Raw genomic sequence first — 15,345 nt, 5'->3', positions numbered from 1 at the left:
ATGGTGTTCCTAATAATCCTTTAGGTGAGTGTAATAGAAAACAATGTGTTAAATGCAATTGTCAAGATAACATATGAGCTATTGTTCATTTTCAAAATATTTATTTGTAATAAAACATTGCTCAGCTTTCCTTATATTCTCATGTGACTGGCCTTTACTTCCAAATATACTGATGAAATGTACAGTGGAACCTTGGGTCACGACCATAATTCGTTCCAAAACTCTGGTCGCAACCCGATTTTGGTCGTAACCCGATTTGGTCGTAACCCGAAGTAATTCAGGATAGGATTGTATGTAAATACAATTAATCCGTTCCAGACCGTACGAACTTTATGTAAATATATTTTCTTTAAAGATTTTTAAGCACAAAAATAGTTAATTATACCGTAGAATGCACAGTGTAATAGTAAACTAAATGTAAAAACATTGAATAACACTGAGACAAACACCCAGGCACCCTGCTCAGCAGCTCGCTCAATCTTAGATGCACGTGAGCCTGCGCTCTCTCTCTCTCTTTCTCTCTCCCTCGCTTGCTCTCTCACTCTCTCTCTCCCTTTCTCGCTCTCATTCTCTCGCTCGCTCTCCTGCAACCTCCCGTTCTTTCCTGTTCTCTTTTTCCCTTTAGCCGACTTGTGCTTCTATTTATGAAGAAGCGTGGTAGTTGTGGCAATCAGCAGCTCCTGGGAACAATTACGGATGTGGACTGCTTCTCACCTGTGCACTTTGGTGAGAAACGCCCACATCACGAACTCCTCAGGAACCGCTTCGGCCACACACCACCACGTCCCCTCACTAAGCCGTGAGTGCGATGATTATTTATTAAAACTGGCCTTTTTGACGGGAGCTGTGGACTCGCTATACCACTGTAGGTTACAGTTTTGAGGGAGAGACCCTCTGTGTGATGCGCTGAGAACAATGTACAGTACAGGGAGAGACTGAACATGTGCAGAAATCATCGGCACATACAAACTGGAAGGGAAACTGGCTTGTTCGTCAACCGAGTGTTTGGTCGTGAACAGATGCAAAAGTTTGGTGAACTTTTTGGTCATAACCCGATTTGTACGTGTTCAGAGACGTTCGTGAACTGAGGTTCCACTGTATTTTTAACTCTGAACGGTTACGCCCATGACCTTGGTGTGCGTCAGTAACCCTTAGAGCTACTGTATGTTGTTGGGAGATATGTGCTCCTGACGGTGGTACAAGTGACCATCCATAAAGTGCCCTCACAAATGTTTCTGTCACTTAAACTGTTGAGGTCTTTCATTTTTGTGCTTTGAGATTCTGGATGTATGAGGTTTACATTCCACACTGGTTAGTCATGCTTTCTTGTTTTCTTTGCTTTTGCAGCCCATTGTGAGACTGTCTACAGGACATGTAATTGAGGACGCTGCCAGGATTGTTGCAAGTTCTTCCCTTTCGTTCAGTTTCTGCAACCATGAATGCCATCGAAAGCCTTAGTTTTATGCAATACTACAATGGATCCATCTGCTGGAAAACAACTAGCTGCAACTATTCACAGAACAGTGAAAGTCTTCAAGATGGCAGCATGCTAGGTGATGATCTACCATTAATGAATGTGACCTTATCCATCATCTACTCATTGGTCTGTGCAGTGGGACTAGTTGGCAATGTCCTTGTGCTCATTCTCCTTTGGACTGGCAAAGCTACAAGAAAATCCAGCGTCAATGTCTTTGTTTTTAATCTGGCCACAAATGATTTGCAGTTTGTGCTCACCCTGCCATTTTGGGCGATAGAAATGGCGTTAGACTTCCGTTGGCCTTTCGGAGCAGCAATGTGTAAGCTGGTCACCTCCGTGACTGTGCTCAGTGTATATGGCAGTGTCTACTTCCTCACTGCTATATGCATCACCCGTTATGTTTCCATTGCCAGTGCTTTGAAACCTCAGCGGCAGCTGATTGGGGTCTGCAAGGCTAGGCTGATAAGTGTTCTCATCTGGCTTGTAGGTGTTTGTACCACCATTCCCACTGCTGTGTTTGCTACCACAGAGATGGTTCATGGAGATGTCGCTTGCCTGCTGAAGTTTCCAGAAAACGGCCTCTGGCTTGGAGTTTATCATTTGCACAAAATGGTGATAGGCTTCCTTATCCCTTTAGCAATCATCATATTCTGCTACGTACAGCTGGTTCTTTTCCTTAGCCAGAAAAACTTCAGTGCCATCAACTCCAAGCGCCACATAAAAGTTTCCAAGTCAGTCATTATTCTTGTACTGTGTTTTTTCACCTGCTGGCTGCCTTACCATGTGATCACATTTTGGGGAATTTTGGTCAAGCTTAACATGATCGAATACGACGAAGCCCTGCACTTCGTTCAGACTTACATCTTCCCGGTCACCATTTGTTTGGCTTACAGCAACAGCTGCCTCAATCCTGTGATCTACTGCCTGATGAGGAGAGAGTTTCGTAAAGCCCTAAAATCGATCTTGTGGCGACTCTCCACCAGTACAGCGCGCCACTCGTGCCTGTCCTCTGTGGGCTATGGCAGGAACACAGAGAGTGCTGGGGCAATGGTTCCGCTGAAGCGAGTGGATGGGCACAGCCTGCCTGCTTCTCAATCTTACACCAAGAAATCAACTTTACCTTTTGTGATCACCACCACCATGCAGAAAAACCCGGGCCTGACAAGTTACTACTAGCATCTCAGCTCCATCCCAAGTGCCATTCAAGTGACATCTCTCAAAGTGCTGACACTGGCCGACCATCTAGCTGCTGCTTAAGTCTATGCTTTCAGCTATTTGATTTCAGCATATTTTTGCCTCAAGGACAGGGCATGTGGGTGAATCAGTCCTCTTACTGGACATTTAATTTTTTTTTGCCCAGCACACTCTGTTATGCTTGCCTTCAATACAACTTAAACACATCCTAATGGGATAATACAAGAAACGCCGTGAGATTTTGCTGCTCATAAAGTAATTGATTTCAAGATGGGACAAGAACAATCAATTTATGTGTCTGGAAATAACAATATTTCTTACTTACAATTGGACAAAAGCACTCAGGACTTTAAGCCCACTTTTCAGTACAGAACATAGTGTGTGTGATTTATACGTCTTATTTATAAAGAAGAAAAACTTAAAAGGATACATGTTGATGGGATGAACTGCAGAAGATTTTTGAATTGTCCAGAAGGCTCTCAGGTAGTGACTGAACTCTTAGCATTCACCTCAGCTGTTTTCTTTTATTTATTTTTGGATCCCCGAGCTGTCACAGTAATTGGAAACTCATATTTAAAGAGATGAAAGCTGAGAGAAAAAAACATAAAAAGACATTTCAGCTGTGTGGCTCCATGCCAGTCTAAAACTACTACACAGAACAGTCGGTCTTCTATCTTTCTGCTCCGTTATTCCCACCCAGATGGCACTTCATCAGAAAATTGACTGAACAGGAGGTTTGTAATAAAAATTGCATCTTTCTTACTAGATGAGAAAATGAATGGCTTTTGTGAGTTCACCCTTTGCTACTAATCCTTTATAGGGAAGCCATTTTAGTGTTTGTCTTTGACTAGCTATAATTGTGTTCTGAAATCAGATATCAAAAACACATTTCTGAAAAGTCATTATTCAAATTGCAGATACGTACAATCTAGGTTTCAGTTGTCAGCATATGAACTAAAATATTCTTCAATACCATTTTTAAAGGTACATTTTAGATATCTTTAATTCAAATAAATTCAGACTCATCAAGGACTGTATATATTTTAGTTAGGAACCTAAGGGATGTATCTCTGGTGTTAGTCAAGAATGTCGTCTTGGACAAATGTCCTCGTGTCATCTCTGGCGTCAACGTTTATGGTTCACAGCTATTCTGATGCAGTTGTGATGAGAATCCAAAAAAAGTGAGGTCATGGTCCTGCCCTGGAAAAGATTGGCTTGCTTTCTTCAGGTAAAGTTGAGCAGCCACCCCAAGTGAAGAAGTTCATCTGTCCAGGATCATACATACATCAGAGCAGAAGTCATTTTGAGAATGACCTACAAATGGGTAAAGCCACAGGGGATTTTGTGGATGTTGTAATAGACCATGATGACGAAGTATCAGATACGGCCTTGGATGATGCTTTTAATTAACCAGTCAATCTACATCTCAATTCTCATTTGTTTACCAGAGCTGTAGCCCTCACAAATGAGAAATGTAGCTTGTCTTCCATGTGTTCTTTCATATATGAAGGTGTGAGTGTGTTAGTGCAGTATATATTAATTTGTGTGTGTGTGTGTGTATGTGTTCATACACACTATACACAAACATGCTTTCATCATCATTGGCACATCTCCTTTATAATTGCACTATTCTGCGTTTATTGTGTAGGTTATTTAATTTATATTGTTGTGTTATTTTATAAGATACTCCAAAGCTACCAAGTTAAATTTCTGTACATTAAGTACTGGTGAATAAAAATGACTCTGATTCTGACTTAGAGGCATAGCTTTGGGTAGTGACCAAAAGAATGAAATGGTGAGAACAAGTGGCCATAATTGGGTCTGTGCACAAGCTGGGCTCCCTCTGCATTAACTTTAAGATGTTCCAAGTAGATAAAAGAAAACCAAAGAGTAGAACTGTTGCTTCTCTGTTTGTTTTGGTAAGTAGTTAAGATGCTCATTGGGCACCTCTCACAAGGGTATAACAGACTTGGCCAGCTGGGAGAAGACCCATGACACATTGGGAGGATTACATTTGTCATCTGGGTTGGTAGCATCTTGGGAAACCTCAGAAGGAGACTGAAAAAATTGCCAAGAATATGGTGGCTTGGTTTGTAGAGCTCATCATGTCGCCATCATGACACTAGGAAAGGTGGAGTCAAAATGAATGAAACATGTAATTGCAAATCACAAATTTGAATTGTGACTAATTAAAAGTTTAAAGTGTTGCAGTGTTAAGTCTGATCACCTCACAGTTCCAAAGTCCATGAGTTTGAATCTTAGCTTTGTTACTTTCTTTGGACATGTTCTCCCGTGTCTGTGTAAGTTTTCCTTCAGGGAGCCTTGTTTCTTGCCTCAAAGTCTTGTATTCATCAAGATGATTAGCAAATTGTGCTCAATGCTACCCAGATAGGCTTTAACTCCCATGACCCTGAATTGGACAGAATGCACGTATAAGAAATTAACAAGTGTATGGATGGATAAATGGAAGCTCTGCAGAAGTCAAAAGGTCTTTGGTTTTGATCTATACTAATAAAAGGCAAAGCCCTCACTGACTGATTGACTGACTGACTGACTGACTCATCACTAATTCTCCATCTTCCCGTGTAGGTAGAAGGCTGAAATTTGGCAGGCTCATTCCTTACAGATTACTTACAAAAGTTAAACAGGTTTCATTTTGAAATTCTACGTGTAACGGTCATAACTGGAAGCTAATTTTCTGCATATACTGTAATGAAGTTGAGCTCGAAAGCCGTGGGGGGCGGAGTTTCGTGTGACATCATCACGCCTCTCACGTAATCACGCATTACGTAGAAAACCAGGAAGAGCTCCAAAAAGCGCTGAAGAAAACATGCATTATATAATTCAGAAGGCAGCGAAACAATTAGAAGCGAGCAAGTGACATATAAAACCATATTCAGCGGCTCACGTGAACTGACGCAGTGCGCAGACAAAAAGCAACAGTTCCAAAGAGTGCTGAACAAAAACCGAATTACACTGCTACGCTCAAATAGACAAACCACACGCCGTGGCGCAATAGTAGAAGCTTTGCCTCTAGCGCCGAGGTTCGATTCCCGAGAGGGGATGCACTGAGTATGTACGCGCGCGCTTCCCAATTCATTTTAGCCTCGCATCCCCTTGGTTTGAGACGTATGAAAAAATATGTGGTTAACGCAGAAAGACAGATCACCAATTGAAGCTTCATGAATAATGGATACTTTATTCGGGATCAATGATTGTTTTGGTAAAGCCATACTCAGTGTATTCATTAGATGAGCTGTAAAAAAGTAAGAGCGAGGGGAGGGTAACTTATTGAGGCACGCAGGCAAAATCACAATAGCACGCAGGCTTGATGTACTGTAGTGCGCGTCAACTCGATCTGAATTACGCGATCACATTTGAAAAAATATATCTTTTCAAGTTCTATTTAGTCCATATGTGTCAAACTCAAGGCTCACGGGCCACATCCGGCCCGGCGTAATTATATCCGGCCCGAGATCATTTTATATACTGTATTATTGTTATTAATGGCCCGGGGATATGAAGAGCTGGTAACACAATAAACTACAGATCCCATAATGCAGCGCTTCAGCTGCCTTGCCGAACACTTACCGCGTTAATCAAGTGTATCTTATGATGCTGCAAGTTATTGTGAAGCTAGCTCACACGATGCTGAAGAGAAAAGTTGATTCTGAAAATAGAGCCTTTAAAAACCGATGGGAGGCTGAGTATATGTTTACTGAACCTGTGTGTCTCATTTGTGGAGCTAATGTGGCTGTAATTACAGAATTTAATCTAAGACGGCACTATGAGACAAAACATCAGGTTAACCTGAAAGACCTGAATGCAATGCATAAGATACAGAAAGCAGAAGAATTAAATAAGAATCTGACACTTCAGCGGACGTTTTTACCCGTGCACAATCACAAAGTGATTTCAAGTGAAGCTGCTTTTATGGGAAACACAAATGCACCAGTTCACCTTGCCCCACTTTCCCTGTTGCCAAGTAATGTTGAACCAAGTCGGCACAACGGTGTTCCCAAATACGCACTTTGCTGATAAACTGAGCGCACGCTGCACTGAGTTTGCACGGCGCTTTGGTGACTTTGAAGAACAAAAAAAGAATTTTGAGTTGTTTCGCAACCCATTTGCCGTCGATGTGGAAACTGCACCTGTGCAGATTCAGATGGAGGTGATTGAGCTGCAGTGTAATGGCACACTAAAGGCAAAGTACGATACTGCAGGGCCCGCACAGTTTATTCACTCCATTCGCACACAAATGCTCCAGCTCCGTCTACATGCGGCTCGAACCTTGTGCATGTTTGGTAGCACATATCTGTGTGAGAAGTTCTTCTCAGTGATAAAGACTAACAAAACAGCACACAGGAGTCACCTCACTGATGAGCACCTGCAATCCATCCTGAGAATCTCCACAACACAGAACCTCACACCAAACAGAAACGAACCTGTTGCCAAAAAAAGATGCCAGGCGTCCTGCTCTAAAATGACATATGAGCAAAGACAACTGAATGATTTGATTTGTTATTGCTGAAAAGAACAAATTTTATTTATATTTCCAGGTTTTGTTATGCAGCATGTTCATATTTGAATTTGTATAATTTTGACAGGATATATTTTTATGGAGAGCAAAATCTTTTGGGATATTTAAAATTTAAGTTTATTTTTTATATAAAATTACATAAGAGTAAAGAAATTTGAATGTTTGTTCTTTTAACGTTTACTTTATTTCTAACTTGTATAATTTAGACAGGATATATTTTTATGGAGAGCAAAATATTATAAGTTATTTAAGGTTTTAGTTGGTTTATTCAGGAATAATATTCTGTTGACTAAATAAAAATTCCTTCTATTTAAAATTTAAATAGAACTTGAACAGATACGATAGTTCATAATATCCACGCAGACTTGCACATAAGAGCGGGAGTCATACGTTTTAACAAACAGCGTATTGCACTGATACGAAATAGCCTGCCCATTTAATTATTTAGGAATGGATAAATAAATTAAGATTTTGTACAAATAATGTTTTTCATTTTTCTTCCTTGATGGATTCTGGCACCCCCAGCAACAGTTGCTCGCACCCCAAAGACTGTATATATGTGTGTGTGTGTGTGTGTATATGTATATATGTAGATATGTATGTATATATATGTTTATATATGTGTGTATGTATATATATATATATATATGTATTTGTGTGTATATATATGTGTATATGTATATATGTATGGATATGTATATACCTGTATATATGTTTATATGTGTGTGTGTGTGTATATATATATATCTATATATATGACAGCAACACTCATCACTCACAACAGTGACAAAACAATTACATTGATAATCATGTTACGTTATTTTCAAAATGATTCCTTTTCTTTTTCATTGCTTCTTTAACACACTACTTCTCCGCTGCGAAGCGCGGGTATTTTGCTAGTTTAATTATAATTTTGACTTTATCCTGAGGAAGGTTGCAATAGTAACTGGCTGAACTAGGCTATCCAAAGCAACTTCATCCAGTCCCTCTTAGAGAATTCCCAAATGCTCCAAGGCAATTTGGGACATACAGTCCCCTCAAGAGTGTCTTGGGTCTTCTCTCAGCAGGCTGCAGTGGCATTCTAACTACATGTCAGCGACTAGGTGATTCCAGGGCCACAGGAGCCTTTTCAGTTTAAGCAAAAGAAGATTAAGAAGAAGTCATGATTGAACTGTTTAAAATCATGAAGGGAAAAAGTATAGTGGATCGAGACTGTTATTTTAAAATGAGTTACGGAAATCAAGACCATGGGGACAGAGTTGGAAACCTGTTAAGGTAAATTTCGCACAAACATTAGCAAGTTTTACTTTACATAGAGAACCACAGACACATGGAATAAGCTACCAAGTAGCGTGGTAGACAGTAGGAATTTAGGGACCCCCCAGAACTCAACTTTATGTTGTTTTAGAAGATTTAAGTGGATAGGACTGGTGAGCTTTGTTGGGCTGAATAGCCTCTTCTCTTCCAGATTGTTCTAATGTTCAAACCGCCTCAAATGGCTCTTCTCTGTGGCTGAGCCCTTCATCATGGAACCTGAGCTGAGCAACCTAGCCCAGCAGCCATATGTTAGCCACTGATAACTTGTGATCATATTCTTTCAGTGACAACCCAGAGCTTATGACCACAAGCTGAGTGGTAAGTCAGAAGAACTGTCTGAGAACCTAAATCACAACGTCTACAATATCTCCAATGGAAATTTGAACTAGGTAAAATGTAATCAAAATATATAAAACAAAACTATATGCAAATGATAAAGCTGCTTGCCATAGTACTTTATGCCAGGCAGACACGGTCATGTGAAAAACTATGCACATTGTATGAAGAGTTTTTTTCTTTTTTAACATATGTGAACATAACAAGAGTTAATCTTCATTTAAACAGTACCTACTAATAAAAATGACAGAATACAACAAAAATCCTGCCACATTTACATTTCGCTGTTCATTGTATAATTTAAATAAACAGAAATGTAAATTTTGCATGTGGAAGAAATAAGTACACCCCTCCATTTATCATTCTATATCTAAAGTTTGAATCGGGCACCAGATGATTACAACATCAGATGAGAACATCTTGGAGGAACTGGTCTTATTCAAACCCCAGATGTTTAGTTTGGTTTGCTCTTTGTTGTTGAAGTGTGTCTTATCACCATGCTTGGAATGAAAGAGCTCACTGTAGCCTTCAGAAAAAAAGGTCATAGATGCCAATCTGGAGATAAACCATTCGTTTGTCTGGAAGATCATCTACAAGTGGAGGAGATTTCAAACATCAGCCAACTTATCCAGGCCAGGCAGCACCTCCCAATTCAGCCCAAGCACAGAGGGCAAGGTGCTTGAAGACATCAATAAGAACAAATGAATTTCATCACAGGACCTACAGGTAGCTCTTGCCACTGTTGCCCAAGTGCATGAGTCTACCATTAGAAAGAGGCTGCACAAATTAGACCTACATGGGGTGTGCCAGGGGAAGCGTTTGTGTCCAGAAAGAACTTCATGGTAAGAGAAAAAGTTGCCCATAAATACCTAGACAAAGACCAGGACCTCTGGAATAATGTGCTCTTAACAGTCAAGACAAAATAAGTGTTATTTGGCCACAGTACCAGAAAACATATTTGGCAAAAGCCAAAGACAGAATTTGACCATCATCAGATCATCTGCCAGAGGACTGAAGCTCAACCGAAAGTGCACCTTGCACCCTGACAATAACCCTAAACATACCAGTAAAAATCCACCAAGAAATGGCTGAAAAGAAGGAAATGGAGAGTTCTGGAATTGCCAAGTAAGAGCTTGGATCTGACTCCCATCAAGATGCTGTGGGTGGATTTGAAACTGGGCTGTGCATGTAAGACACCCCTCAAACATTACATACCTGATGGGAGCAGGAAAACCTTTTGCCTAGTCCATGTCATAGTCTGGTAGATAGTTATAGGAAATGACCACCTGAGGCTGGTTCTGCCTTCAGTACCAATTAACAGAGTCAAAGGCGTGCTTACTTTTTTCACGGGTGAAAATAACATTATCTGTTCATTTTGCATTGAATAAAACCCAGATTTTTTTTTCTCTTCAATGGTATCTCCTTTATCTAAAGATAGTGTTTGATTAAATCTTGATATGGACATATGTTAAAAAAGAAAAACATTTCATGGGGTGTTCTTACTTTTTTACATGACTAAGTTTTAAGTATGATCACAGTGTTCCTTGAGTATATTTAAAAAAAAAAAATCACCTTGGTTGCCCCATGTTCCCACCATTCCTTCTAGATCCTTCTTGAGTGAAGATATGATAGTCGTATCAAATGCTCTGCGTGTGTGCACTCAGCACTTCCAGTAATTCAGTATATTCATCTCTTTGAGGTTGGTGCCGTGGGCAGTGGTTAACAGGAGGCAGGTCTTTCCAGAATGGTAATCAATCAAATCATATTACATTTATACTTGAAAATGTACTGGATAATTAATAAAATCAAATAAGACTACAGCAGTTGTTTTTTTCTAATACAGCGTGGCGCACGAATAAGTGGCCTGCCTCCACAGAGACGACTGCATTACGTGGTGAAGAGAAAATTGATCAAATTTGGTACTCACATTTACAGAAGATGCTGAAAGTGATCTCCATGTGTGTCAATACATCTCTGTGTCCCGTTTCAGCATGTTCATGTACATTCGTTGCAACGTCATGGGATCAATTGCAGATGGGCCACCCTGTACAATCCACTTAATTGTACGTATGACAGCAACACACCCCACTTTCAAAAGCTCCATGACAGGCTGACAATCCTTGCTTTATGTTGATTATACTACAGTCGGACCTCGGACCATGTACAAATCAGGTTACGACCAAAAAGTTTGCCAAACTTTTGCATCTGTTCACGACCGCACACTCAGGTGACGAACAAGCCAGTTTCCCTTCCAGTTCGTACGCGCCAGTGATTTACACACGTGTTCAGTCTTTCCCTGTACAGTACATTTTTCTCGGTCAGACGTGCATCGCGCAGGGCAACTTTGTGGTATAGCGGGTCCACAGCTCACGTCAAGAGGCCAGTTTTAAATAAATAATCGCCACGCTTGCAGCTTAGCGACGGGACGTGGTGGTTGATTGCTACAGTGCAAGGTGGCTAAAGGGAGGAAAAAGAAAAGAAAGACGGAGGTTGCGGAGTGAGGAAGTAAGCAGGAAGCAGTGTGGAAAGAACCGGTGTGAGTGAGCAAGCAAGCAAGCGAGCGCTCGCAGGCAGACAGTGGGGCAGTGAGCCCAAGCAGGGGTTGTTTTGGCCGACACTCAGTGGGGCAGAAGGAAGCGGTCGCTCCAGCTGAGCGATCAAGGAGCTGGAGTGACCAGAGGAAGGACGGCTGGCCGCGTAAGGCAGTTCAAGAATGCACCGGGCATGTTTTTAAAGAAACTGCTTCCAGCATTGTTTTGACGTCGTTGTATTAAATGAAGACTTTTTTCTATTGGATTTTAACCTCTGCTTCACTTCTGTTTTTATGGGATTAGTTATTTATTGAAGGATTCTGAAAGCACTGCACTTTATTTGACTTGGAAATTGTTTTTGATTGTTGTTTTGTAGATTTTAATAAAAGCACTTGTCTTTAATGAAAACAGCCGTGTCAGATGGGGTTGTATGGATTGATTCTGAACACGACTGAGAGAATGAAAAGTGAATTAAAAAAAAAAAAAAAAGGCTAACCTTTACAAGGATCATAAATTGCACCGGCTGTTACAGACTGAAATCAAATGTATGCTTTTATTCTAAAATAGTAAGACTAAGAGCAGTTTACATCTCAAAACAGAGAGACGCAGGATCGAACTTGCAACCTTTTGATTCCCAAACAAGAACTAATTCTATTGAACCACGGAGGAAGTTACAATAAACCGCTGTCAATGTCGCATGTTAAGGCGGCTTTTTGTTTCTGCAGTTATATTTTTGAATAAAAGCGCAATTGTGTTATTCTTGTGAAAATGTTTCTTTGCTATTTGGACTTCAGGCTTCATACAATTTATAGTTTATGCCTACATTTTGTCATCTACTACTAGAATATAAAAAACGTTTCTGTTTTAACAATGTGTTGACACAGATTACTGTAGAAACGGAACAGACATGAAATGCGTGTGTTCCAAACAACGATCTATTATTTCCGCTCTAAAACTCCACTTCACTCCCAGATACTCAATCAAGGCATGAGCTGAGAGAAGTTCGTGCACGTTCTAAATTGGTGGGGGGATGGAATAGTCGGCTGCTCCGAGCTTCTCTTTATCAGCACATTTAGAGAACAAAGGACGCTGGTGGAGAGGTGTGAAGGGATTTAAGAAGCGATTTAAGGTGGGACGGAATTACGAGTTTTTTCGTAGGCTCTGGTAATTCTAGTGTTAACCCCAGACAATCAAAAATAAATTAGCCAGTATTTAGGTCTGTATGGTTACTGTATAGAGACTAAATGATTTTTTTAAATGTATATTTTCTCACAATTACATTGAATTACAATAATCATTGGATTATAGAGAAATACCTTTTATTGGCTAACTAAAAAGATTTCAATATGCAAGCTTTTGAGGCAACTCAGGCCCCTTCTTCAGCCAAGATGTATACTGAGTTGCCTCGAAAGCTTGCATATTGAAATCTTTTTAGTTAGCCAATAAAAGGTGTCATTTTGCTTGGCTTTTCTCTGCATTCATAATGGCTAACACGGTACAACAACCTAGTACTCCATTGGATTATACAAATTGGCAGAATGAAATGTACTTGTGTTACATGCTAGGACAGATAGATACAGTAGATAGTCTTCTAAGGAAGTATAGTCGGCTCTGTCCTCTCTTGCACAGAGCATCAGTATTGGCAATCCAGTCCAATTTATCATCCAGCTGCACTCCCAGGTATTTATAGGTCTGTACACAGTCTCCTCTGATGATCACGGGGTCCATGAGGGGCCTGGGCCTCCTAAAATCCACCACCAGTTCCTTGGTCTTGCTGGTGTTCAGTTGTAGGTCGTTTGAGTCGCACCATTTAACAAAGTCCTTGATTAGTTTCCTGTACTCCTCCTCTTGCCCACTCCCGATGCAGCCCACAATAGCAGCATCATCAGCGAACTTTTGCACGTGGCAGGACTCCGAGTTGTATTGGAAGTCTGATGTATATACGCTGAACAGGACCGGAGAAAGTACAGTCCCCTGTGTTGCTGACCATAATGTCAGACCTGCAGTTCCCGAGACACACATACTGAGGTCTGTCTGTAAGATAGTCCACGATTCATGCCACCAGGTATGAATCTACTGCCATCTCAGTCAGCTTGTCCCTAAGGAGCAGAGGTGGAATGATCTCACACAGAGAGGATTGTAACATGCTCTTGTTATGTGCAAGTGGAGAGAACAATGCACTCATGTTATGCATTGGGGAGGCCATGAATTGTTCATGTTATTCTTTAGAGGAACTCCTGTCTGACCCGAGCAAAATGTAAGGTCGGTGCGCAACAAGCTCGCGGTGTGTGTAAGGACAGGCTGTGACACCCTTTATGTTTTGGGGTCAAGTGCAATTGTTTGGACTTTCAAACATTAGCCATAATTAGAACTCACTTTGTCACAACATCTCACATGAACTGAGCTGGTCAGTTTACCCGAGTTACTTATTGAGCGGTGCAGTTTAACTTTTAGGTCTCCCCTCAGTTTTTCCTACTATTATGTTGACAGAGCAGTCATTTTTAGAGGGTTTTGTCATTTGTGTTGTTCTACCACACCAAAATGGCACAATGAAATCACAAAGTGCTGTAATTCCACAGGTTGTCTGAGATCACTGATCAGGGTAAAACTGCACACTTTCTGAAAAATACATTTCCCTGCCTCAAGTCTAATGCCAGCTTGAAGGCACCCACACATCTCAAAAAAGACAGCAGAGAACAAAACACTCCAACCTTAGAGGAAAAAATAGGACTTCTGTTAGTTTGTAATGCTGATTTCACTTCTTAAAACAAAAGGTTCTGTGAAGACTCTACATCAACATCGGCAAACAAGAGTCTCTGGTGAACAGGATCTTGGGCTAGCTTCTCGTCTGAGGCTCCGGTTTGGCCTCTTCAAATGTGTTCAGCTGGCATAGCTCAGAGAAAAGGTACAAAGACTGAATGGGCCAACGAATTCCAAGAAGGCAGCACTTAGATGCTGAACAATGAAGGCAATTAGATATCTGCTCCTTTTACTCAATTTCTCAAGCAGAATTTGAAGCATTTACCCAAAGAGCAAGTCCATATGTGCCCCATTCCCACTCTTTCCTTCTGTAACCAGTAGTACTAGGGTGTTGTACCGTGTTAGCCATTATGAATGTAATGTTAATATAATGATTACATCCTGCCTGAAGAAGGGGCCTGAGTTGCCTCGAAAGCTTGCATATTGTAATCTTTTTAGTTAGCCAATAAAAGGTGTCATTTTGCTTGGCTTTTCCCTTTGTAACCAGAAATTCTACCACTATTTGGACCTTAAACTGCTGAAATTGTTTCTTCTTGTTTTTTTATTTTTGATTAACAAAAAGATACTCAAAAATTAACTCAAAAAGACCTTATCCTGCAGCTTAGTCAGTTTTTCATATTTACAGTAAAAGATAAAATACTTAAAGTTAGATCATAAATCCAAGGCTGCACCGACACTCCTATATTTTCATTTAAAAACTGCATTTTTACCCTAAAGCGATCTCTGTCTACACTATACTGGCTAAAAAGCCACATTATGTAGATATTTGCCTACATTGGACATGTGCATCGGTGGATAAACCCTTGACTGGAATTGTAGCGACCAGAAAATTATTTGCATTTTGCGCATAGATGTAGCATTTAAACTGTACAAAACTCGAATTTAGGTGCATACAAGAAGCAATACAACAAACTCCATGGAAAGCAACTTCTCCATGTTGGCTGTGCTGGAATAAGTGTGACCAGTCAGGGAATGAGACATTGTAAGGAGCAGAATCCATGATCAGCAAAAACAATTCAGCGCCTCACTGTCACCTGCTGGAGTTCAGCTCTCACATTTTTCACAAAGTAACAACTCATCTGATGCAACCTCACAGGCCTCCAGATCTTCACAATTTTTATGGAGAAGAAGGAACTTGATCACAAAAGATTGAAACACACAACAAATTGTGATAGACCTGACGAGTTTGC

At 40.6% G+C, this 15,345-nt stretch overlaps 1 protein-coding gene across 3 annotated transcripts in view; it reads left to right on the top strand.

The window, feature by feature from the left end:
• The window catches only part of LOC120528255 (relaxin-3 receptor 1-like), a 59,319-nt gene that overhangs the window by 30,465 nt on the left and 13,509 nt on the right, over positions 1 to 15,345 (top strand). For all 3 annotated transcript variants that reach the window (XM_039752400.1, XM_039752384.1, XM_039752392.1), the window contains exon 2: positions 1,348 to 3,405. In XM_039752400.1, coding sequence (XP_039608334.1) covers positions 1,436 to 2,653 — 1,218 coding nt within the window. In that variant the 5' untranslated portion in view covers positions 1,348 to 1,435 and the 3' untranslated portion in view covers positions 2,654 to 3,405. The remainder of the gene's footprint in view (positions 1 to 1,347; positions 3,406 to 15,345) is intronic.

Source organism: Polypterus senegalus, chromosome 1, assembly GCF_016835505.1.
Source record: "Polypterus senegalus isolate Bchr_013 chromosome 1, ASM1683550v1, whole genome shotgun sequence".
In the NCBI taxonomy this organism is placed as follows: domain Eukaryota; kingdom Metazoa; phylum Chordata; class Cladistia; order Polypteriformes; family Polypteridae; genus Polypterus; species Polypterus senegalus.
The sequence above is the reverse complement of the archived record's forward strand: the minus strand, read 5'-3'. Positions and strand labels throughout refer to the sequence as shown.